Raw genomic sequence first — 26723 nt, 5'->3', positions numbered from 1 at the left:
ACGGGGAGTGTGCGTAAGAAAGAGACCGGCCGAAGCAGGCGGCGGAATGCGTGTTTGAAAAAGAGTCACCGGAAGAAAACGCGCTTTATTCTTCTTTTTTTAATACAGCGAATGTTCTTGTTATTCTTGTTCACTAGTAGGTATCCGTGTGATCAAACCGTGATTATTAGAACACCCCAATACTGAAAGTGACCTAATTTTAGCGTGGTGGCCACTTCAAAAAAGGAAAGAAAAAAAAAAACAAACTTTCGAAACACACGCAGAGCGGTGGAGGATTCCAATGCAGACTGCACCTCATTTTGCGGCAATAAGGTATGGGCAAAAACATCTAGGCTTCTGCAGAATGTCAGACACTGAAGCATATACTGAACTTTGCAACTGGTTTGATGAAACTCTGCCCTGCCCTACATAGTAGGTTAAATATAGGATCGTGTTCGTTAGTGCGATGACTCACTGAACTTATTTTTGATATAAAATATGTACGTATATCCTAGCATTACAGTTACCTTGTGTGACATACAAGGTTTGAGTATATAGCATTCAGTGGTGTGTTTGCATTAATAGTGAGGGGAGCCTTTGCCATCATAAAGTTTTCAGGGCCATATTTTCGCTACTTTGTTGCGAACCATGAGCTAGGTGTGCACCGTTAATGTTAAAAACTGTCCATATGCACTTTAATAAACATGAACGTGCACGCAATTGGGCGCTGCTCTTATATTACGTTGCAGAATTTGGCCAATCGTTAATTTCAAGTGAGATCAAAGAAGCATAACGAAATCGCTGCATGTTCTCAACATTGACGCCTAAAACCACTTAAAAACATGGGTCAGCACTACAGTATGCGCTATTTTCTTCGTGAATTTTGAAAACTGACCACAAAGCATATAGAAACAATAGTACAGAAAGTCTATTGGGTAGAACACAATAAAAAATTTTGTTGGCCGTGTGAAGACTATACTCAACTGGGGCCGAAAGCCTATCGATATTCAATAAATTCAAAAGGCGGTCAATAGTCCGACAATGGAGTTTCAAAACCCATTTTTGTAAGGGAGGGCAGCTGAATGTTTAGAAGAATTTCTATAATTAAATGACCACTCTCTAAATTCTCTTGTGTATTGCACCAAGACGCCGAAGGAGACGACGTGCGAAAGAAAGGTCTGGTGTAGTGTTTCTACAGAAACTGGTTCCCATGCGGGTAGGAAAGGTAGGTTCGGTGAGGAAGGAGAGACCAGCTTGTTTTGCGGCTAACCACACCCGACGTCCTTTTGCTGTTCGTGCGGGTAACCTCAGGCTGTGTGTGGGGCATTAAAATCTCCGTCAACGAGTAAGAGACACTCCATAGCTCGCGCTTCGCAAGTCTAAACAGCCGTTCATAGTTGTATTTGTGGCATTTAGGATGACTGTATAGATTTAAGGTGAAAACACGTTTTGCTCGAGCTTGTTGCGGCACAAGTTCAAGAGGAGGTAGTCAATGTCCGGAATCGCTAGGGGATATGAGATGGGGGTGAGAGAGCGACTAACTAAAAACGTTACTTGAGAGGGAGCAAGAGATGCGGGCAAAATAGGTGTATAGCTGCGGAGGGTGAGTGTGTTGGAGTGTTCCTGTGAGGCAAGGATATCGGGTCCCGTATTTCAGGACAGCAGTTGGTTGATCACATGACTACTTCCAGTAATTCCACTGTCAAGCAGCGCGATTCCTGTTTCGATCTGCCAGCATGAGAACCTATAGGAGGGGCTGTCGTAACGGAGAGGTGGGATTCATGAGTTATAGCAGGAAAAAGCTTGTCCAGTATTCCTGCTGCTTTTGCCTTCTTGCGCTTTGGGAGGCGGGTTGAGTGAGAATGGAGCCAAGACTCAATACCTATGTAGCGTTCCGAGAATTCTTGAGTTAGGGTATCTAATCTTTGGTTACGAATAGCATTGCATTGCGTTATACGTATTACCGCATCTTTGAGAGATGCACATTCCTGGTTGATGTGAGTTATAACTTTCAGCAATTTTGATTCAGAGCGAGCAGCAAACGACTCAAGTATCGTTGGTCGGTTGTCTATTGAGTTTGCGGTGCAGGGAGGGGTAGGGATGCACGGAGTTGAGTTTGTAGGGGGTTCCATGTCAGCAGCAATATTTAAGCGAATCAGGAAGGAAACAGGGGTTTGAGTTGTCGGACAAGGTATGGGCAGTGGATGGGTTATTGGGGGAAGGCAGAGATGCGATAGGAGCGGCATTCAGCATTCAGTGGGCTGAAAGTTGCTGGGTCCAACTTTCTACAATGCGTAAGCTGCTGTCAGATGTTTGGTAAAGTGAATTCATGAATACAAAAACCGTAACGTGCATCAACTGAGCGACATCGCAGTGCGAAATATGAAACCACAAGCAAAAAGGGCAATCAGTCAGTCAAATTGGCCCTATGTTAATGTAGGGCTTGTTAACGAAATTTGAAGCAGTGTAACGATTTGGTTTTCATGACTGTCCATATTAACGCTACGCGACAAAAATACATGAAAACGAATGGTATCTGTGCATTTTCGCCTAGTACATTGTGCGGACAGCGAGTTCCATATTGACGAGACGTAAATGCATAGAAAACCTTTGGCTCCCAGAAAAACTGTCCATACTTCGAGTCATTCATATTAACGGGGGTCGTATTACGAGGCACGACTGCATTAATTACGATAAACAGTGTTCATGAACATAACTCAGAAAGAGAAGCCTCTCCTGTTTAACGATGCAGTTGAAATTTAAATTTTTCTCCGAAGTTTATACGGAAATGTACACTGGTCTTGTGATCTGCGATATCCTCTCCTGGACTTATAGCACACTGATAGCGTCGCAGCTAATGCACTACGCAAACTATTTTTCTCCGACCGGCTCGAAGCTTAGGCCATAGTGTACGTTCTCTTTCATATATTATCATTATTCGTTTCATATCACAATATGCCCTAATAATGTGGTATCCTTCATTTGCTAAAATTTCTCGAGAGAGTTCAAAAAGAAAATCATGCGGTTTCTGTACAATCCATATCGTGGAACATCTATCAGTGGTCTTCTTAATCAAAGCGGCTTGCTTCTGGTCTCTCATATACACCGCATCTGTAAGATAATATTTTATCGTTTTCAATTATTCAAAGATTAGGAAAATACTGAAACATTAATTAATATCGGTCTGTAAAACTAGTTGCTGGGCTAGTTGGTGTCACATTCTTAGAATAAAAGGGTAGTGCAAGAAGGACGAGAACATAAGAAAAAGAAGATAAGAGACAAAGAGAGAAGAGCTGTCTTTCTTGTGGTCTGTTATCTTTTTCATCGTCCTTCTTGCATTACTCTTTTATTCTAAGAATATCGTTCTTCCCTGGGCACAACACAACTCAGGCAGCAAAATTCTTGGGCTCGCTTTTATTAAATTTATTTTTATTTCGTTGGTTGGTTTGTGGGGTTTAACGTCCCAAAGAGACTCAGGCTATGAGAGACGCCGTAGTGGAGGACTCCGGAAATTTAGACCACCTGGGGTTCTTTATTAAAACTGCGGTCTTCGATACAGGACCATTGCCGGTTGTTTCACACATTTGCACAATATCAATGGAAAAAAGACAAAAAGGAAAGAGATACAGCATGCAAGGCATTGACAACGACCAAATTACAGCACCATAGAACGTCATTATTACATTACAATACCACACACGCTAACCCACTACTTCATTATTACAGTAGAATACCAGATATGCTCATCGCGTCCAAACATACAAATGATTTTATTGGAGCATGAAACCAGTTCAAATCACTTAGTAGATAAGTGCTCAGATGATACCTAAAATGTAAGCTGCGCTTCTAATAGGGATAAGGAATTCTGAGTTACTGCATGATCAGGAAGGGCATTCCATTCGGTGATGGCTCTAGAAAAGCAGGAATATTTGTAGTAGTTTGTTCTCGTTAGCAACGGTTTTATGGAAATGAAGTGCCGCATGCGTGTAGCATATTCACTAGAGTGTCAATATTATAATTTCAATAACCCACCCCAAAAAGAATTTCAAGCCACAAATACGATTCCTATCAGTAATGGAGGTGCGGCCAGAAGAGTTACAGATAAATCTCACTGTTTTTTTTTTTTGCACTCTTTCTTATGTTTTAATATTGTTTTTAGTGTATGGGTCCCAGAATATCACAGCGTATTCTAAGATTTTTCTGACAACAGTGTTATAAGCAAGAAGACGCATTTCAAGTGTAGCCAGCCGTCGTGCCCGTACTAAAATAAATATTTTGCGAAGAGCATTTGCTGACACAGTATCAATATGTTTCTTCTAGGACAGATTATGGGAGATGCAAAGGCCGAGATTTTTAATACATGTTACCTCAAAAAGCTTCTTCTTGGCCGTTCCATATTCTTAGAGTAGAGGATTTTTCTTGAGCGTTATTCTCATAAACATTGTCTTACCAAAGTATCGCCATTTGCCAGTTTTCACGCCAACGTATTACTTTCTGAAATTCATTATTTAGTCTGACTAGATATTCAACTGATTTGATTTTTTCATAGAGGACACAATCATCAGTATATAAATTACCATGAACAGAAAGGTCGCAGACAATGTCGTTAAGAAATTTGATAAACAAAAGCGGGCCAAGCACAAATCCTTGTAGAACCCCAGACACAACTGGTATGATATCCGAGAAAGCATCCTTTAAGCTAACAAACTGTTGCCTGTTTGACGAATAAGCCTTGATACAGGCAATTAGCTTTTCGTTGTTTACTTAACTTAATTTATGAATTAACTTGTTGCGTGAAACCCTGTCGAAAGCCTTCACAAAATCCAAAAGTATTGCATTAGTTTGTTTGCTTTCGTTTATTGTTTCTGAAAAGTCATGACTTACTTTTATTAGCTGTGTGGATGTCGAGTATTCTTTTCTAAAACAGTGTTTGATAGTAGGTTATCTTCTTCGAAAAGTCAAATAAAGTTTGTGAATAATGTGCTCGAGTAGGTTACGTAACGCAGAAGTAATGGAAATGGGGCGATAATTTTGTACATATTTCTTTTCACCGGTTTTATGTAAAGGTTTAACTCTCGCTACTCGCCAGCCACCAGGTAAGGCGCCTTCGACTAGGAATCTTCTAAATATTACACACAAATACGTGGCACACCACTGCGTGTAATGTATCAGAAAAGCATTTGGGATTTCGTCCGAGCCGGTGGTTTTTGACGTCAAGATTAACAATAAATTTAACACTCAATTTTCACATATGACAACATTAGGAATAGGTGGCAAAGAGAGACTGAATACTGGGAGATAACCATTATCCTTCATGAGAACAGTTTTAAAGTGGTTATTAAACGCAACGTAGGCCGAATTATCATCCCGCACACATATTCCATCTAAAAGAAATTGTCAGTAGAACAAGATTTTGGAGTAATTAATCTCCAAAAATTTTGAGCTGATATTTTAATAAATGATGAGAGCTGTGTACCAAAAACATTTTGTCAAGTGTAATCTGCTGATTTAATTATTGTGAAACTTCTTCAATAACTGAGGCTATCAAAGGAATGGCTGAATTTCCTCTTTTCTTCATGTGGTTTAGCCTACGCTGAACATGCAACGTCTCTCTACTAATCCAAGGATTGCGGCTACAAGCCTTCTTTTAAATCCTTGGCACAAAGCGCTGAATACGATTGTGAATAAGGTTCTTGAAGGTGAGCCACAGGTCATTTATACCACAAGGATTGTCTTTTAAATCTTCATAACAAAGAGCAAGCATGTCAACAATTGATTCATTGTCTGCCTTTGAAACATTTGGCAAGCAATGAAAAGTATTTTTGTATTTTAGGAAGACGTCCTCCATGAGACAACAAAACTCTCTGGTGATCTGATATACCAGTGGCCACACTGCAATACACGTTTCCCGCAACATTGATACACAGAAAAACAAAAAAGATCAAGGATGGACTTTGAAGCCTACTGTACGCCTGTAGGTTCAAATGCAAGAAATCTAAGTTAAGCAGAAGGTTCAGCATTTCGCTTTACGTAGCATTACAGGACTGGGTAGAAAATGAGCACCATCAATATTGTGGAAATTTAAATCACCAGCCATAATTATTCTATCATCTGACTTTACGTAACCGGAATATACTTCTTCAAATGGTGCAATTATTGACAGAAGAGGTGGGAGGTCTATAAACAGATCTCAGGATATACTTGAGATTATTAGCGTACACTTTACTAAATATGCCTTCGGCTTCAGTGACGTCCGGTAAGCTTATGAGCCACTTCCCCACCTCTTCTGTTCACGATCTTTTCTATATATCTTGAAGTTATTTGGGACAAATTCACTGTCAAATACATCTCCACTTAACCACGTTTGAGGCAGCACTACTACGTCGGAGTCGTGCGTAAGTAAGAGAGCTCCCAACTGAACAACGTTTGTTAACAACACTTAGGCTTTTAACACTTGAACTTCGAAAGCAACCACATTTCCCTTTGCTCGGTCATTTATTCTTTCTAATTCTGTACCGTTTGTTTTCAGCTTTATCCGAGGCTAATAGGTTCCGTTCCCGCTTAATTTGTCAAAGAGCAGCTTAATTTTGGCACCGCTCGCCCTGTCATCCACAGAGCTTTCCCATAGCTTTTGCTTTATTTGACATGTGTTTAGAGAAAAGTCTTCCGACACTGAAATCTTAGAGCCCTAGAGTTTAACAGATGTTTCAATATAAACATTGTTTCCCGGTAATATAAAAGCTTCACGATTAGCAGTCGATGACCATCTGCTTTTTTCTTTCCCAGCCGATGGCTCCGCTTAATCCCATTAACGTTTACGCCAAGCTTTTCATGAAATACAGACTCTTTTATATTCTTAACAAGATTATCAAACATTTGAGTGCTTTCTACTTAAATGCCACAAATTACCAAATTATTTCTTCGGCTCCTGTTTTCTAGTTCACCGACCTTTTTTAGAAGGCTTGAAACATTATTTTGTAGTTCAACAACAGTTGATTTTGGGCCACTTATTCCTGTTTTCGATGCACCAAATGAAGTGAACTGGGCTTCTAAGTCAGTCATAGGCTCATGCAAACTTGCGACATCTTCAAGCTTTCCCTGTCTAGCTTAAACGTTATTGAATGAAACAGTAATGGTATTCTGTCCCATAAGAAGTTTTACCACCATTTCCCGGTCTGTGGTCCAGGACTTGACTCAATATCTCCACAAATCAAAGGCTTATTCTGAAATACAAAAACTACAAAGAACACTTTTTATACCAAATGGGCACGACTTCAGCTATTGAAAACGGTCATCACTACGATAGCACTTCATTCTTGAATAATCAATGACCTACACGATAAAGCAGAATGGATTAGGCATTCTGTCCGGCATGCTGCTGCTTAGCCCGGTTGAGAAATCCTGGGAGTGCTTCTTATAGCCGCTGCTATGTCCACGTGGCTTGACGTCAGCGAAGCCATGGCAGAAAGCGAAGCGGCAAAGAAGGACTCGGCAAACTCGATGATGGTTATAATTATCGCCACTTTCGGAACACTTGACGTCTAAGTGATATGGAACTGCAGTACTGAATCCTTCTTCAGCACAACCAAGTGATGACGTAACTTGAAGAGAGATCACCAAGGCGTGCACGATAAAGCAGAATGGATTGAGAATCCTATCCGGCATGCTGCTGCCTAGCCCACTGGTTGAGTATGTCTGGGGACAGCTTCTTACGTTTGATAAACGTTGGGTATGTTTGGCCCCAGGTTACCCTCAGAAAGGAAATGGACATCTCGCATGAACCTCTCTTCATTTTTTCTCAAGGCGGCTTAAAAATCGGAGTATACCCGGATACGGTGTTTCACTGTTTCTTTTATATCAGGTTTCTGTCATGATCGCAATTTCGAAATTAAAGTCCAAGCTGGCCAAATGTAAGCATGCTCCATCAGTTTCATTTCGTGGCAACTTTGTCTTCAGGTGCAGAAAAAAATATTTCCTTTAGATTTAAGTTTCCTTTCCTTTAAGGTTTTACCTTCTTTTTCTTTTGTTTAACTTTCCTTTAGGCGTTATAACGTATCATGTACATATGATTGTTTGCTTATATGGCTGTATTGTTTCATCGGGAGGTTATTCTATATTTACGAAGTCAGCAACATCAGTTAACTGTAGCGCATATGACGCCTCGGTTTTGTGCGCGAAGATCTTACTGTGCCTTCTCATGCAAAACACTGGCCCTTACCTTTCTCCTTTTCGGTGGACATTCCGAGCAGCATTTCTGCACAACTCACATCTTAAAAATGATGATTTGTGTTGACGCTCCTTTTCAACGTGCACTGTGACACGCACACTCTGTCAGCCTCAGCAGTAGCTTTTCTAAATGCTGTCGGATTTCGTTCCGGATAACTAATAGGTTGTCCTTGCTCAAAGCGTGAAGACTTTATTTTCCTGTAATTTGTTTTGCGAGGGGTGAGCGTTTCTCATGATCGATATCTCGTTCTTTTATTCTAAAATCTTGGTTTTTCATCTGCTCTCAGTCACATGTAAAACGTTAGTTTTTCTCTTTTCAATGTCTGAATTTCGTGCTGAATTTGCAAGCAGGACGCACTAGTTTCTTCAAATTCTCATAAAGATTTCGAGACTTTCTGTAAGATTTCTATGCTCACTCCGAAGCTTGCATTCCAAACAGGAAATCATGTCCGCTAGATACTGCCGTACACCCTTGAGCAAGTTCGTTATTTTGGTAGGGAGCAATCCCATAAAAAAGGCGACACTTTAGGCAGCGTGGCCGCAAAAATAAAGCTGTAATGAAGAAGAAAGATACATCGCGGCTTGAAAAAAATGGCGGATGTTAATTTCTACTCACACATAGTTATAATGAACAAAAATGCGTTATGTGTTGTTGTTTTTTTTCACATAAGCAACTGAGGCATCTCAGCGGTGGCTCATTTCTTGAGCTACTGAACCCGAGTACCTTTTTTGTTCGAACCAGGCAGACCAAATCCACTCTTTTTTTTTAGTGTAAAGCGACAGAACAAATAAGAGAGGTCGGACAAGATACTTGGTCTGTGGTGGTCAACGTAAGAGCTCTTTCGCTTTATATTGGTTCGTTCTTTCCATACAGCCGTCACCGCTGCCAGGAGAAAGCAGAAAGCAACCTGCCGACTTTTCTAATTAAGATTTTTCCGCACAGTATAAACGGCTGATATGAAATAGGTGTGCATGCAATTGATGTGGTTGCCAATTGTATACCTTCCTACGGCACGTAATCAGAGTTGTGTAACTTTGGGTGATTTCAACAGGAAAGAGGGCTTTCTTAGTTGAAAGATAAGGTTGTCTTTAATTGAGCTTCAGACCCTGACGTCCAGGCTACACAATCGGGAACTACTATAGATCTTGTATGCCGTAGAGACTGCTGTATAGACAAATTTTAGACCCTCGCATGTTACTTCACAGATCATCGGGCAGTCTTCATCTCTGCCAAGCAAAACGAACAAAAGATGTGTATGCCCAATGCCTCTCATTTCTAATCATACAGTGACTGCAACATACTCAGCCAGGAAACGTACCTCTCGCTACGTATATCCTGGTATAGCTGAGCTAAGCTACTGCCAAGTGTTTTATGCTAGGAATATCTGGAGGTGAGAGAGGGTGCAAGGCGATACAGAGGTGAAGTCGTTGCTTTCATCATTGGAGGAACTTTCAGCAGCGTGCGACATAGCCTGGTGGTTCAGCAACACCCACTGTAAGGAAAATACGGTAGATTAGTGCTTAGTGCATATCTGACGTAGGTACGTTGATGATGTCAGCCACCACCGCAGCTGTCATCACTGCTTTAAACCCGGAGGTAAAGAATCAAGGCAGAGTTTGTGGAACGTATCATCCAGGTTTGTGGCCATGCACAAGGAATATGAACGCTGACTCACGAATGGGGCGCGTAGCGTGGCTGGCTGTTCTTCCCACGCATACTGAGAGCTACATAGGATAGTACGCAGCGTTGGTTTGGGCTCTGCTTTTCTAACAATTGTAATGGAAACAAATACCACGGTGGTTCTTATTCAAACCTTGTGCCAATTATTCAAAAAAAAATTCATATGTTCAGTACACTATTTTATTCATTTGAGTAACTAAACAAGAAGATAAATTTGGTTTCCTATTCTAATTTTTATAATATTCGCAAGCCTCAGAGTAATCCTGATTGCATCTTGGAGGCATGTTAAAATTGAACTTGGCTCCTAGTGGGCATATTGATGATGTTAGTCAGAGAGGACAGAATCAGCGCTATTCAGCGTTTAAAAAAGAACCGTTACTATTTTGTGATCTTTTTTTCCTTTATGAAACAAAGAAACAAACCCTATCTTTTCGCCTCCATGAAAGATAACAGTTCTCCGAGCTTTTCAAAGCCGTACTTGCAAAATAGAAAAAATAGATATTGTGCAAATATGTCTAAATAACAGTGTACTGAAACACACAGCCAGCATTGATAGTTATACATACTATGGCGGCTGCGAAGGATATGGCTGCTGAGGGATGTCAGGACATTTGACATATATTTTACATAATTGTAAGGGTTAAGGTGTAGATTGGCTCTTTACAGAGCAACGTGCATAGCCTTGATGACGTAACTAGTTGGAATCAAAGACTCCTGTGTTTACAAAGGGAATGAAACAAGATTGGTATCAGCTGCAGCTTACGAGGAAGCACATTTGCGTGCATTAGACGCTCGTCAGAGTGCGCCATGGTTCAAAGACTGGTAATATAGGGTTGCTAGAAAACCGCACTTTATGTTCTTACCTTAATGTCCGAAGCCTTATTGAAAGGACCGATATTTCTCTATATAGTTTTAGCATTAAGTACACCCAACCTCCCACTACCATCTCAATATGCATGCCCATTTGTGGTCACAGAAAGGTCCTATAGACAAATACTGGTAGAACGTTTGCGTCCATATCAGCTACTTGTAAATAAACACATTCCAGCCTTTAATGTTGGTAGGCTGCGAGCCAGAGCTCGGTAGAGTATCTAAAAAAACAGATATACAAAAAAAGCGTAAAAAAGCAATCTTCGCTGTTTAAGAAAAAAAAAAGAAGGAATGCAAAATTGCCTTTTTATAGTAGTAATAAACTAAGAAGTATACCACGCCTCACCTAATTCCGATGTTTCAAAAGCTTAATTATTACAGTTCCATGTCTGCATAATGCTTTGCGGCATCAACCCGGCAGTATCGTGGTTTCACATTTCGAAACATTGGAGGCCAGCTACTTCAAAACCCCTAGAGTACGGCTTACTTGGAGCGTCACGCTGTTGCTTCGGGTTGTTCCATTAGCAGTTTAGTACTGTTCCTCTGCATCGTGCTGTCCTTTGTAAAGACAACACAGTGATAGCGGAAGAATTGCTGCCACCAGTAATAGGGAGAAGACTATTAGAAATACCATTCTTATTTCTCCGGGAGAGGCATGCAGTTTCGTCAAAATGCACCTGTTGTTTGCGCCGAATGTGATGCTTCTCATCTTCAGCGTAGCGGCGCAGCTGCAAAAGTAATACAGTTCATGCCTCCGCCAAGGACAATAAATGACATGTTTCAACTTGTTCTAAGCGTCACATACAATCTGTCATTGCCAAAAAAAAAAAAAAAACCGCGGCAAAAAGCGGCGATGTTTTTTTTTTTTCGAATAAAACAGCAAAAAAGGCTGTGAGTGGCCAACGTGAAGGAATTTATCTATTAAACAGGAACATATTTCTAGGCTACATGGGGCTAGGCTCAGCAATGTTTTTCAAAACAAACGTCAACAAGGAAAACAATGAATGCAGGTTAGAATAACACTTCAAGTAACAATCTGAGCAATAATGGCAGCGTTTGGGCGAGTTGGTTAGGCATGTTAAACCTGGAAAGCGCATAAAAAACACACGGACAACAGCAAGAGACAGACACACGAGCGCTTACTTCCAACTGATTTTTGTTTCATGCGAGAAGCAGAATATATATACACTTGAGATCCCGTGCGCATGCGAAGAAAAAAAAAACTCAAACAGGAAAAAATTATCTGGCTGCACAAGTAAAAGATGAAAGATATGCAATCTCTTTCTCAGACAGCAAAATCGACGCACCACTTACACAATCTGAGCAACGAGCGTGCAAACATGTCTTCCCTAAACCATGGCACAGTTCCTAGGCTTTATTGAACAGCTGCTTGCATTGCGAAAATTCACACAAACTCAGAAGTAGAAGGCTGTAACGATGAGTCTGATAAAATGTAACGAAAATCGGTCGCTCTTGAGAAATAATCCTGTAAACAATTCCATCGAGGCGTTCTTCGTACTGGCGACTTAACACCGGTATTCATGCTGAACCAGGTATCATGTGTTTGACTCGCAAGAAAAATGGCGAACGGCAACCACAGTGCCCAGAAGCTAGAGAGTCATCAAAAGTACCTGCGCGCCGAAGTCACTCTTGCTGTCATTTGTGTGCTGTAGTACTCAAGGAAATCTGGATGTAGACAGACGTGCCGTAGTTCTCGAAGTGTGAGGGATAGGCCGCGTTCCCAGCCCATTTTGCAGCCCGCTATGTTATGGCGCAGAGAGCTCGATCGAACAAAGAATGTTCGCAAATCGGCATTGATTGACTGCCGAGAAATGACATAAACGAGTTTTATGATCCACAATATGTCCGACCGATCAATTCTGCTTGACTGAATGGTGGCCAGTGGTCGGGAACGTTCCAGATTAGGCGCATAGCGGCCAGTGCAGATGACCCAAACATCTATTTAATGGTAGTGCAAGAAATATGTTTTATTTTTTATTTATTTGTTATTTTTGTAACCTCAGAAACCCCCGAAAGGGCATTACATGATTGGTGGGAATTCACAACTAAACCAACAACAAAGCGAGGTCTACAGTGTACATAATGCTTACATAGAGGGATGAAATAACAGTATGATAACACAGCTACAGTGATTATGAAAACATTTACAGAAAAAAAGATGAACAGGCGACGAAGAGTGGATATAAATCTTCTCATGCGTTGGAAAACAAGAAAAAATTGGAAACTAAAAGCAATGTACAATACAAAGTAGATAACCGAAACTAAGGCGCGTAAGTACATTTCAGCGTGTCTGAATTAATTCAAATCTTCAATGAATACAGCGATATCGGGAAGGCCGTTCCAATCCTTTGTTGTCCATACGAAGAAAGACTGTGCAAACGTTTTGGTTTTGGATAAGGGCATGGGAACCTGTTGACTGCTTTTGTGACGAATTGAAAATGGGGAGTGTTTATTATTGTAGATGTGGGACTAATGTGAATAGTAGTATCAATGGAAAAGGGCTAATCAGGCTAAATATCGGCGGTGATTAGGTAGCGGTAAGTTGGCACGATTCTTTAATTCGGTCACACTAGTGTGCGATGAAACATCTGAATAGACAACTCTGACCGCGATTTTGGATAGTTTGAATACTATCAGAAGGTACTTTTTATATAGCTTCCAAACGGCGGCGGCATATTCTAATTTAGAGCGTATTAATGTGGTGCAGGATAATAATTTTACATGTGCTGGAGCGAGCTTCATAGAACGTTGAAGGTAGCCCAGGGACCGGCTCGCTGAAGAAGTATTATGCTTACCGTGTTTTGACCCTTAAAGATCGCAAGAAAGGTGTATTTTTACATATATATATTATTTAGTATCCTGTAGCTGAGATCCGCACAGAATGTAGCAATGTGCATTTAAATTTAAGCACCTGTGAAAGTGCATCACTTTGCATTTAGCAGTGTTTAGGGACATTTGCCCTTTTTTACACCAATTTTATATAGCTAATACGTCACGTTGCAAGTAAGCTATGGCTATAGTCAGAATTAGATATTTGAGTGTAAATAACGCAGTCATCTGCAAACAGTCGAATGCTATTGCTTACGCACTGAGGAAGATCATTTATAAAAATAAGAAAGATGAGAAGTCCGAGCACCGATCCCTGGGGATCTCCGGAAAGAACATGGGCAGGTTTAGGCGGTGTGCTAATAATTACTTCAAACTGTTTTCTATGGTTAAGGATTTTCTATCCATGCAAGCACAAATCGATTGAGATTGAAGAGTGATAACTTGTGCCATAGCTGGCTATGAGGAACTCTGTGAAAAGCTTTTTCGAAGTCAAGAAAGACAGCGTCGGCTACTAGGTTCTTATCTATAGGTTTACGTGTGCAAGTCATGGAGATATTCAGCTAACTGTGGTTCACAGGAAAGGCCTTCACAGAATCCGTGTTGGGATGGGTGAATGAAATTATGGCACTCGAGGTGCTTTATAATATTGTAGAAAATAATGACCTCCATGATTTTACATTGTACACTAGATAACGAAATGGCCCTGTAAAGGAAATGACTTACCGAGCAGCGTCAGAGTAAATTTCGACACTGGGGCCAGCGCAGAGGCTGGCTTGGGGAGGTGCAATCAACATCATCATCATCATCATCATCATCCTCACCATACCCATTACAGGGCGAAGGCCTCCCCCATATTCCTCCAAATGACCCGGTCCTGTCCTAGCTGCATCCACTTGACCTCTGCGAACTTCTTAACCTCATCGGCACACCTAGCTTTCTCCCGCCCCCTGCTACGCTTTCCTTCCCTTGGAATCCAGTTTGTTACCCTAAGCGGCGATCCGTTATCCTCTCTTCGCGCTACATGTAATGCCCATGCCCATTTCTTCTTGATTTCCACTGGATAGTCAGTGACTTGAGTTATTTCTCTGTCCCACTCGGCACGTTTCCTATCTCATAACGTTATCCCTACCATTTTTGTTTCCCAGTCCTCTGTGTTGTCCTCAACCTAAGTAGAACCCTCTTTGTTAGCCTCCACGTTTCAGCCCCACAGGTAAGTACAGGTAAGATGCAACTGTTTTATAATTTCCTCTTGAGCGATACCAGTAAGCTGCTAGTTATAATCTTGGAGTGCTTGCCGAATGCGCCCCATCCCAATCTTATTATTCTCCTTGTTATTTCCGTTTCGTGGTCCGGATCTGCGGTTACTACCTGTCCAAACTAGACATATTTACCTACTATCCTTCCAGTGCGTCGCTACCTAACGTAAGCTGCTGTTCCTTCTCTAGGGTGTTGATCATTACCTTAGTCTTCTGCTTGTTGATATTCAAACCTACCTTTCTATTTTTCCTGTCTAGGTCATCAATCATTCTTTTCAGTTCCTCCTCTGAGTAACTTAGCAAGGCAGTGTAATCAGGAAATCATAGATTACTGAGTTACTCTCAATCTACCCTTATCCCTAACAGCTTCCATTCAAGTCTCTGAATACTTCTTCTAATCAAGCTGAGCATAGTAGTGGGGAGATCGTGTCTCCTTGCCCAACACCTTTCTCTATGGGAATTTTGTTACTTTCTTTATTCAGAACTATGGTTGCTGTGCAGCCCCTATATAAGTATATCTTCCAGCACTTTCACGTACGGCTCGTCTACCCCCTGATTTCGCAATGCCTGCATGACCGCTGAGGTTTTCACTGAGTCAAATGCTTTTTTTGTAATCAGTGAATGCATGTATGGTTATATTTCGAGCATTTTTCTATCACCTCATTGATGGTATGGATATGATCGATAGTAGAGTACCCTTTCCGAAAACCCGCTTGATCTTTTGTTTGTTTGCAGTCTAACGTTGTCCTGATTCTATTAGCGATTATCTTGGTAAATACTTTATATGTAACAAACAGTAAGCTGATTCGTCTGTAATTTTTCAATTCCTTAGCGTCCCCTTTCTTAGGAATGAGAATAATGTTTGCATTCTTCCATGGTTTCGGTACCGTCGATGACATCAGACACTGCGTATACTGGGTGGCTAGTTTTTCTTGCACGATATCCCCCCCCCCGTCCTTCAACAAATCTGTAGTTATCTGATCCTCTCCAGCTGATTTCCCCCTTTTCATAGTTTCTAATGCTTTCTTGACCTCGTCCTTCGTCACTGGTGGAACGTCTAAATTTTTGTCCCTACCGCCAATCTCATTACGCTCATGACTACTTTGGCTACTGTAGAGATCTGTATAGAACTCCTCGGCTTCTTTGACTATCTTGTCCATATTCGGGATGACGTTGCCCGCTTTGTCCCTTAGCGCATACATCTGGTTTTGTTTGCCTATGCCCAATTTTTTCTTTACCGCTTTAAGGCTTTCCCCGTTCTTTACAGCATGCTCAATTTTCTCCATAATATACTTCCTCATATCGGCCACTTTCCGCTATTGATTACTTTTGATCGCTCTGCTAATTTTATCTGGTCTGTTGGATTGGAAGCTTTCATTCTTTGGCGTTTCTTAATGAAATCTTTTGTCTCCTTAGAAGCTTACCGGTATCCTCCCTAACTACCCTACCGCCTACTTCTACTCATTAATGATATTTCTGAAATTATTGTTTATTGCTTCTAAGCTAATATCGCAATCCTCGGTTAGAGCTGAATATCTATTCTGTAGGGAGATTCTGAACTCTTCCGCCCTCCCACTCACTGCTAAATCGTTGATGAACTTCTTTCTTACTAATCTATTTCGTTTTCTTTTGAGATGTACACTAATTAGAGACCTTACCATCCGGTGGTCACTGCGTCGCACCTTCCCGATTACCTTTACAGCCTGCATAATGGCGGACTTAGCACACATTATGAAGTCAATTTCATTTTTATTCTCCCCGTTAGAACTTTTCCATGTCCACTTCCGGGTTCTTCCGTTTGCTGAAGAAGGTATTCATGGTTATTACGTTATCGCGCTCTGCAAACACAACTAGTAACTCCTCCCTGCTATCTATCCCTAAGACCAATGCCATAGTCACCCATTGCCTAGTCTCCTGCCTGCTTTTTCCCTTTCTTGGCATTGAAGTCACCCATTAGTGCAGTACACTGCGTCTTTAGGTTCCGCATTGCCAATTGTACATCTTCATAGAAGTTTTCAACTGCCTGGTCATCATGACCACGTGTAGGTGCATAGGCCTGTACAACATTCTGTTTATATTGCTTAATAATCCTAATTACGAATCCTGCCACCCTCTAATTAATGCTATAAAGTTCACCTATATTACCACTATGCACTTATTTACAAGAAAATCTACCCCTAGTTCTCGCTTCTCCGTTAATCCTCGATAACACAATACATGCCCGTCCTTCAGCACAGTATAATGAACTACCCCGTTTTGTGTTGAAATTCTCAAGCGCTATGGGGCCGACATGCTGTGCTGCCGCTGGCAACAAAGGCTTAATATAGAAAACGTTGTGAAGCAGAAATAAGACGCGCCTTTGTGTGCAATTTCCGTTCCCTCCAAGGCATTCAACGCGGCCCTGTCACCTCAACGGCGATTCTTTTTTTTCACATTTCGCAGTAAAATCATTAATATCACATCTTCTATTGCGCTTGCAGTCTTTAGGCGAAAGCCTTTATAGGCTCATGAGTGTGGACAAGATTTGTGGGTCCGCGGAGAGAGTCGCACCATCACTGTCAAAAAATACATTATAAGTGAAAGAATGGGTTTTGGGCAGTTTTGGCCGGATCTGAAGAGACGTTGAACACACGAAGTGACCAGAGCCGCGCGAGACAAGACCAAGGAACCGAAGGATACGAGCACGCGACCCCACCTAAACCGTCAGACGCGACCTTGAATCATCGACCCCCTGGATGATTTCGTGGCGAATGGTTAAAAGCTCCAAGAGGGAAAGATAACCCAAACATCAGTCATTGAGGTGGCAAGTAAATGATTCTCTTTTTCCTTCGACATCCTCACCATCGTCCTATACTTCAAATAACCTATTGGAACTGTAGCTCGGTAGCCCCGGAAACCTGACCTAACCGCACGTAAAAAATAGCGTGCCTCAAATTTCTTTATATGCTCCGTAAAAAAACGTTTTACTTCGGATGTACTCTGTATATGCGACTCCCAAGAACATTAGCTGCCCTTACTAATGCTCCATTCGCCATTACGCGTACACACTTATATTTTACATATTTTACTAATCGTAACTTCCAAAAATCATTGCCACTCGGCAATGTTTTTTGGAATAATCTGAATGGCACTTTTTTCATAACACCAAACCAGCTGAGGTTTTCGAGAAAAAGAAAATCTAGAATTGTGTTTCTTCCAGTATTGTGCTTAACTTCCACATTTGTCTTTACTTTCAAGCCCTATAGACCAACACCGTGTTTACAAACAAAGCGGGCGCTCGCGGTGTCGCAGACGACTGGGGGTGTAAAATAGGGCTAGCGCCCATAGGAATACATGGAACCGAAATATTTCTAAGCAGTTTATTTTTTTTTTTTTCATTTCACGAGACACCTATGATGTCCTTATTCGGTGCAGAGTAACCGTGAGCATCCTAGAATAGATCGTGAAAGTATGAAATCTCATGACCGAGGCGAAATATTTTTAACACACCGCGAAACGTATGGGGGAGCAAGTTGGCAAGGCGACCCATAAAAACAAAAGTAAACGCAACTTACCGCAACACTTTTCTCGTTTCGCAGAGCGCTAGAAGTGGTGGCCGGTCGTTAAACATTGGCCAGCGATTTGAAGAAGTATGCTGCGTCATTGCGGAGGCGGTCTACTTTTAAAACTCCCCGAATAATCTATGTTGTGAATCCGGACATCCCCAATATGCTCATGTAGCGAATCACGTAGTTTTGCTTACAGTCTAATATGCTGCCGCATGTAGTAAATTAGTTTGACAATACTGTCCCTCAAGTGATACATCCTAGACAGAATTACATTTAGGAGGCAGTATTCAAACGCCGTACGACAGTACAGACCGAACGAGAGTGGAGCATTGCAGCAGACGACAGCGCAGCTGGTGATACCCACCGCTCCCACCGCACCCACCGCGGCCGCCTCCAGCTCCGGAGCGTCTGCTAGCGACAGCGCCGGCGGTGCATTGCCGCCTGCAACTGTGCGCGGTCACTTTATCTTTCTGAATGGTTCCGCAAGTCGTCAAACTTGCAGTACTTGCAAGGGAACGTAGTGTGCCATGCAACAAGATGTCGTGGCGTGATACAAGACGTTCATCAAAAATTGAGAAGGGTTCATCGCTGCTGAACTGAGTAAAACGTTGCGGTAAGTTGTGTTTGCATGTGTTTCTATTGGTAGCCCTCCCAACTGGTTTCCGCATACGTTTCGCGGTATTTTAAAAATGTTTCGCCTCGATAATGAGATTTCATACTTTCGTGATGTGATCTAGGATGTACACGGCTGCTCTGTACCGAATAACGAGATCATAGGTGCATCGTGAAATTAGAAATTTGCTTTGAAAATTTTTGGGTACATGTATTCATATGGGCGCTAAGCCTCTTTTTCACCCCAAACTGGCCCAGCCTGATCGACAGAAGCGCCACCGCATCGCACTTACGTCACAGATCGGTGTTGGTCTATAGTACCCCGTAATGATTTACAGTGTTGCAAATAAATAAATATACCATAGCGTTTGGAGTGGGATCAGAGGGCATCAGAGCGAAGATTGCAGCGATACACCTGTGCCAGCATCCTGGAGTGCTAAAATGTCAAGGAGGCGGAAGAATCAGTGAAGCTGTTGCAGGCGGTCTTGTTTCCAGCGAACAGTGCCGTAATTCCATTGTGGAATAACTACTGAGATTATTTTCCATCAACACATTCATGCTGGAAGGCTAGAGGGCGAAGGGTGGGTGATGAGATTTATGTAATATAAGAAAACCCTCTGTTGCGGTATGGTATACGGGCCAAAATGACAGAAGCGTGAATGACTGTGCACGTGAACACGTCAAATCGCTGAAGAATAGACCAAAATACGCTCCCTCGTCGCTGCAGAGAATGTCAAAACTGTGTTCCTCACCTTGACAGTATCAAGGAAGAAGCTTTTAATGCATCATACTCACGGTGACCAGTGTCCTGGCGCACTATAGGGACCGGACAGCTGAACGGGTGGCGCCGCCTCTCGGCGCATTGGAGCGTACTGTTTGTCATTGGTTTGTGCGGAATCCTAATTTTTAGATGACGCTGTGCGTGAATATATCCTCAAGAGGACAGAAAGTTGGGCCAGTTGTGTGAAAATGTCCAGTGAAATGAAGTCTGGCCAAACAAGGCTGGCAAAACGTGGTGCGTTGTTGGCTCCCGGCTGGCAGCTACGCAAACTCGTCGGACCTTTCTAAGTCGATTCAAGTAAAAAAAAAAAAAACGCACGCCCTGCCGAGAACGGCCCTTTTCTTTTTCAAGATTTCCCGGTCAAAAAATACTCCTTGCGATTACTCAAAGCAGTTCAAAGCTCTCAAAGCCACACCGCAAAACGACGGGTAAGGACAGGCTCATAAACGCCTCGCAGAACGGAAACGACTGCGCCGCTCAGCTGCCTCGGCATTCCGCTGTTTCGACACTCCGCCGCGGGCGGCGCTGTTCCACCGAGGCGACGGTGGCGCCATACAACGGGCGCCCGGTCCCTATAGCTGTCAATCATCCCGACAACCACTCCGGGTGCGTGAGAAATGTATCTTCGTTCTTGTCTTCCAGCGCGGTTGGAATGAAGACCGCCACCGCTAGTTAGTTGTAAATAGTGAACAGTAATGATATTTAGTGATAGTAAGGGATAGTGACTGTATTGATGATAATGACAGAGATTATTGATTGCTATGTCATCCTTTCGTGACGTCACAGCTGGCCATGAGGTCTACATGTGATTCATGCATACACGAAGCTGAACCGCGCGGTGTCCGATCCAGGTGTCCGTTATAGTGCTCTAGAAGATTCTAGAGCACTAAACTTCCGTGCGGCTCCTTTCAATTGGCGCTTCCTCGAACGCCGCACAACGCAGCATACAGAAGCAGACGCAGCATAGCAGGCATCAGCGGCTTTTCAAATTGGTTTACAGGAAAGAAAAGGAGCAGTATCTGTCACAAATCTCCACGGACACCTTAAGCGAGCCGTGAGCAAAAGGAGAAAGGTGGTAGTGTAACATGAGAAAGATGTGCCGTAATGGAGAGCTTCGGAGGCTTTCGCCTCATCGCTTCAGTGGTCCAAAGTGCCCCCTATAATTTTTTCAGTAGCCGGAAAGGAGAAAACAGGCAGGAAAGGGAGCTTGTGGATTCCTATTATATTAGAAGGCAAGGAAATGAGTGACAAGTGCATTAGTGCACCGTTACTATTACACACCAATAAATAGGTTAGGTTGTTAAGCAATACTGTGCGCGTATAGACGGTAAGCGATAAAGGTGAGTGTTCGCGTTCCGACGCTCTTCGTCCCAGCAATACTGCGTTAGCTTGATACTGTTGTTGTTGCTGCTGAAGGAAGAAGGAAAAGAAAATGCACGGGTCTGCTACTGGCTCTGTGGCTGAGCCACCTCGGCTGCCTCGTGCGGACAGAAGAGAGAAAGTATAAAACAAAGAAAAAGAAGCGCGAAAGAAAGACTTGCGCCGCAACAGCCGTCGTAAACCACCTAAGCGGTAGCGGGTACAATGACAGCCTACAACAGATAAAAATTCGGTGGCTGGCTAGCCCCCGCCGCGAGCGGCGTTGACCTATTGTCCCAGCCCTGTAGGGCCAGGAACAGCCACTCTTCGCCATCAGCTTGATACTTGTCCTCTTGTGTATACTTTTTTTCACCGAGAAGGAAAGGTGCAGTATGCATGTCACACTTGTTCTGTGAACACCTCACCCGCGCTGCTGGGGAAAGGAGACGGGTGGGAGTGACAGTGCAATGAGAGAAAGAGGACCAGTAGTGGAGGGCTTCGGAGTAATTTCGACCACATGGGGATCTTTAGCCTGCACTGAAATCACACAGCACACGGAGGAGGAAGAGGAGGAAAACCTTCATTCAGCCCTATATTAATTGGTGGTTTTTGGACGTCTTCAGAGATGTCTGCTTGTTGAATCCACAAGTCTTTTCCGTCGACTTCGTCCGCTTTTGCACAATGGTCGGTAGCCCTCAGTCCAGGGCTCCGCTGGCTACTGCCGCCCGCTGGGCTCGCTGTACCAGACCTTGCTGGTCTTCGCAGCGGTCGCTGGACAGCAGAGTCTCCCATTGCTCCGCACTCGGGTTTCGAACTTTGGGGACCACATCTATGTTTTGACAGGTCCATGTGATGTGATATAGTGTTGGTTTTCATCGCACCACGGACATCTGTCAGCGTATATGGTAGGGTGCATTTTGTTTAGTATGTGTAGGTTTGGGTATGAACCCGTCTGTAATTGTCTCCATATGACAGCTTCCTCTCTGGTGAGAGAACTGTGCGGTGGGGGATATCGCATTCTTCTTCCTCTATAGTTTTCTAGTATGGCCGAGTATGCCTTGGGTGCTGGCAAAAGTTCCGCGGACCCGTCGGATGCTCGCAAAGTAGTGTATGCTCGAGCTATCCTGGCAGCCTCTTGGTTCCCTGCCACCCCCATGTGCCGCGGTACCCACATAATTTTGTGTCTGGTCTTGTTTTCTTCGTGGTTTTTAATTCTGTCGCTCGCTTCGAGGAGTATACGGAGTGCATGACGACCAATCCTACCATTCATGAAATTTCGACAGGCTGTTTGAGAGTCCGTGAGTATCGTTAGCGACCGCCCGGCTCTATAGCCCTCCGCCACCGCTAGAGCAATGGATACTTCCTCGGCCTCTGCTACAGTGCAGCGTCGGATACAGGCGCTGGTCGCTTCGCGTAGAGACAAATCGACCACCGTGGCCACTGCAATTTTGTTGTGTCCTCCTCTCGAGGACAGCACACGGAAGCCTCTTCGTTTCGCCTCTAACGTAACGCAGCCGGCGACGGTCGGGATAGAACCCGGCAACTCCGGCACAGTTGTGCGTATGCGTGTGAAAAACTTTATTGCAGGGAGGAAGCTTGAAGTAGCCGGGGCAACTTCCTCGCAATCACTAGGTGAAATCCTCATTTCAGGAACCCAGTAATGACAGCCGCGGCTCGGGCTCTGTGGACCAGGGCCTTCTTGCTTGCCAGGCCAGAGCAGCCGACCAGGGCTGCCTCCCAGTCCTCCCGTCTGAGGTTGGGTTTGGGGGCGAGGTTCGGGGTTGCCTGGCATGCCCAGACCATGTGATAAATGTCCGAAGACTTCTCTGCACAGCGTGGACATTTTTCTGCATAGGCAAAATCATCATCATCATCAGCCTCATTATACCCACTGCAGGGCGAAGGCCTCTCCCATATTTCTCCACTTAACCCGGTTCTGTGCTAGCTGCATCCACTTGACCCCTGCGAACTTCTTAATCTCATCCGCCCACCTAACTTTCTGCCGCCCCCTGCTACGCTTTCCTTCTCTTGGAATCCAGTTTGTTACCGTCAGCGACCATCGGTTATCCTCTCTTCGCACTACATGTCCTGCCCATGTCCATTTCTTCTTCTTAATTTCCACTAGAATGTCGGTAACTTGAGTTATTTCTCTGACCCACTCTGCACGCTTTCTGTCTCTTAATGTTACCCTTACCATTTTTTATTCCATAGCCCTCTTGGTTGTCCACAACTTAAGTAGAACTCTCTTGGTTAGCCTCAAGATCAAAGTGTTTTAAAACTGTTGCACACAGCATCGTTTTGGTGTAAAGAAGGAGGAGTGAGCGTTCCTTCACTTTTGCAAGGCCCTTACAAGGCTTGGGATAAATTGCATGGCCAAATTGAAATAATTCAGCAATTTCTGGAAAAGTGTGTGCCGGATTGGGTTCGGGATCCCTATCAAAAGGGTCTGAAGGCGTTGATCAGAGTGAGCGCGTGGGTGGCAGCATCTGCCGTTTCATTGCCTTCGATGAACATGTGAGCTGGAGCTAATGGAATTGTTCGAGGTGCGGGGACCCCGAGGTAGCCGCTGTTTTAAAGGATCCGGTGTACAAAGAGAGGAATGTATCCCTGTTTAATATTTCTACAGGCCCCTCTCGAGTCTGTGCCGATGACTCGTGAGTCCTGGTCTAACGCAATGGCAACTTTTTCCACATGTTACTAAAACGATTTGCAGCGCTAAAAGACGACACAGAGAAAAAAGATGCACAGGACGGCGCTACACTTTCTTTTTTGCATCTTTTTTTCTCTGTGTCCTCTTTTAGCGCTGCAAATCTTTTTAGTAACTATGAACCGACAAGCCCAGCTTGGAGTATTTCCACCTGTGTTATGTCTTGAGCTCGGAACGTTAGGCCATTTACCACGATTTTTTGGTGGACGACTGCGGCGGTGTACCCCTCCACCCCCCATGGTGAGGGCCGGAGGCGTTCACGTAGAAGATTCCGTATTTGTTCCCATAGTGACGGGCCAGTGCCTTCGCCCGAGCAAAGCGCCTGCCACTGTGCTCGTCACTTGTCATGCTGCCCGGAAGAGGGAGTACGTGCAGGGCATATCTCCAGATTTCAGGAATGCCTATGCGGCGGGTGTGCGAATAGTGGTTTTTTGATTCGAAGCGAATTCGAAGCGAATAGTAATTTTCTTCGATTAATTTCGAAGCGAATAGTTCGAATAGTAATTCTGGCACTAAAAAGAGGCTGAATCACAGTAGGCATTTCCAAAACCATTTATTTTCCCAATACACGATGCCATTACATACTGCACTGAGGCTTTAATTAAAACCACACTTCAAAATTTCAAGAAAGCACCTAAAGTGAGTGATGAACAATTTTTGCTGTCTTGGTAATAAAAAGTTATAACACATAAAGATACTGCTCGCTTTCTAATAAGAAATTCGAGATAAAATTAAAAAAAAAAGAGAGTATAACAGAACGGTGCCAGTAGTACAACCAATAACTGAAACTATAGTAGTAACTGCACTACACTGCAGCAAGAGCACTAAGAACAGTAAAGAAAAAAAAGACATTCTGCACTTCCGGTGACAGCTGCCATTTACAGCCCAGCATACTCCAATCTAAATGTTATCGTGCAGAAACACAAGCTGTTCTACATGACGGGTGAGCAGGTTCTCTCTCTGACAGCGCACAATATTTCCTGCAGCTGAAAACAGCCTTTCGCTGGTAGTCTGTGTTGCTGGGATTGAAAGATATTTGCGTGCAAGTGGTGCTATGGATAGGTACAGATGGCTGCCGTTGGTTCTCCACCATGCCAAAGGGTCTTCAGACTGCGGAAGAAGGGGGCTTTTCAAGTACTCGGCGACTTCATTCTTCACTGTATGGTGTGGTCGGCGGCTCTTATCGGAACTAAATTTGTCAAAGGCGCACCACACAGAGTCCCCCGAAGTGGAAGGTCTTGGAGATGCGCGGACTCCGCTTGGAACCTCAGCATGCTGATGCACTAGCACCGTCTCTTCTGCTGCCTTCACAAGGAGATCAAGCGCCCATTTCTTTTCAGCTTCGGTAGTGTAGCATGCATCCTTGTACCTAGGGTCAGCCAACATGGCTAATGCTGGAAGCTGAGACATCTTGATGTCAGGAAATCTAGACTTGATGCTCTTTAGTAGGCTGGATGCAATTGATCCTGCATCATAATCATTCAAATGCTGTGCAAGAACGATCCTTGGGCATTCAAGCAGCGGGATAACTTGTGAGAGAGTTCGGCAGCTATCCCCAGAGACTTCAGTTGTGGCCTGATCAAGCGGCTGCAGGACCTTTACTGATGCTGCTAGTAGCTTCCACTCTTGTGCGGTGAGATTTTCAACCACGTCACATTCTGAAAGTTCCACAGTAATAGGGGCACGCAGTCTTAGAAGTCTGGCCATCATGGCATGCTCGCTGTTCCAACGTGTCGGTACGTCCTGCACTACTTGAAGACAATCCAAAAGCATGCTTTTCTGAATTTCATTAAGGCGTGCTCGAGCCTTGCCACTTCGCTTATACCGACCTACTATCGACCTTGCTTTTGCACAAAGCTGCGCAAGCCCCGCCACATCTTTTTTGACATCATTGATGCATAACTGAAGCGTGTGGCCGAAACACAGCACGCCCTGCCACGACGATCGCGCAACCGCCGAAACAAAGTTTCTCCCGTTGTCAGTGACCACAAAGGTCGGCACCGTTCCTTCAGATGGAAGTTCCCACTCCTCTATTACAGTTCCGATGAACTCCGCCAAGTTCTCGGCAGTGTGAGCACCCGCCAATTCGGTACAGGCCAGTGCATGTACATGTTGCACAAGCGCCTTATCCATCACATGACAAATGAAACTTACATAGCTGTAGTTCGCTCGCGATGTCCAACCATCCATTGTGATAGAGAAGGACTCCACTCCGCTTGCGAAGACCTCTGCAAGCTTCGTTCGCACCTCTTCTTTTTTCGATGCATAAAGGTCGGGAATGATGACCCTCGAGAAAGTCGTTCGTGACGGCACTGCGTAATCGGCCATGGCGAGTTTCATCATATCACGAAAGCCAGGCTCCTAAACGATGGAGTACGGGTGCATACCGCGTGCAATGAATCGGCCGACCATCTTTGTCATCTGTTGCGCTTTCAGTGCTGTCGCCTTCATTTTTGGCGCGAAACATTCAGCAACTGACGGTTGCTGAGCACTCGGCTGGCTCGCCTTTTTCAAAGTGGCAGCGTATTTGCGTGCCTGACAGTCGTCCTGGTAGGCCTTAAAGAAATCGGGGTGTCTTTTCAAGTGCGTCTGTAATGTCGTCGTCATCCCCATTGGCGTCTTCAAAACGGCCTTGCATTTCAAGCAGCGAGCCTCATTTCCGGGGGCAACTTTCATGAAGTAGTTCCATATTGGATTACCTTTCGTAGACGCACTGGCCATAGTGCCAACGATCGAACCAGTGGTCGAACGGGTAGAATGTCCAACAGTGAACTAGACAATCACTTGCCACATACGTTGCTTGCGTTTCTACAGTTTAGGATCCTCGCTTCTTGGGCTTGGGTTGCGTCTTCTT

At 43.8% G+C, this 26723-nt stretch overlaps 1 protein-coding gene across 1 annotated transcript in view; it reads right to left on the bottom strand.

The window, feature by feature from the left end:
- The window catches only part of LOC146187964 (zinc finger BED domain-containing protein 4-like), a 44039-nt gene extending 17842 nt beyond the window's left edge, over positions 1–26197 (bottom strand). Inside the window, exon 1 of the mRNA XM_084604963.1 lies at positions 24965–26197. Coding sequence (XP_084461089.1) covers positions 24965–26197 — 1233 coding nt within the window. The remainder of the gene's footprint in view (positions 1–24964) is intronic.
- Between the last annotated feature and the right edge of the window lie 526 nt (positions 26198–26723).

Source organism: Amblyomma maculatum, chromosome 5 (assembly GCF_055883805.1).
Source record: "Amblyomma maculatum isolate TAMU_Amacu chromosome 5, ASM5588380v1, whole genome shotgun sequence".
Classification (NCBI taxonomy): Eukaryota; Metazoa; Arthropoda; class Arachnida; order Ixodida; family Ixodidae; genus Amblyomma; species Amblyomma maculatum.
The sequence above is the reverse complement of the archived record's forward strand: the minus strand, read 5'-3'. Positions and strand labels throughout refer to the sequence as shown.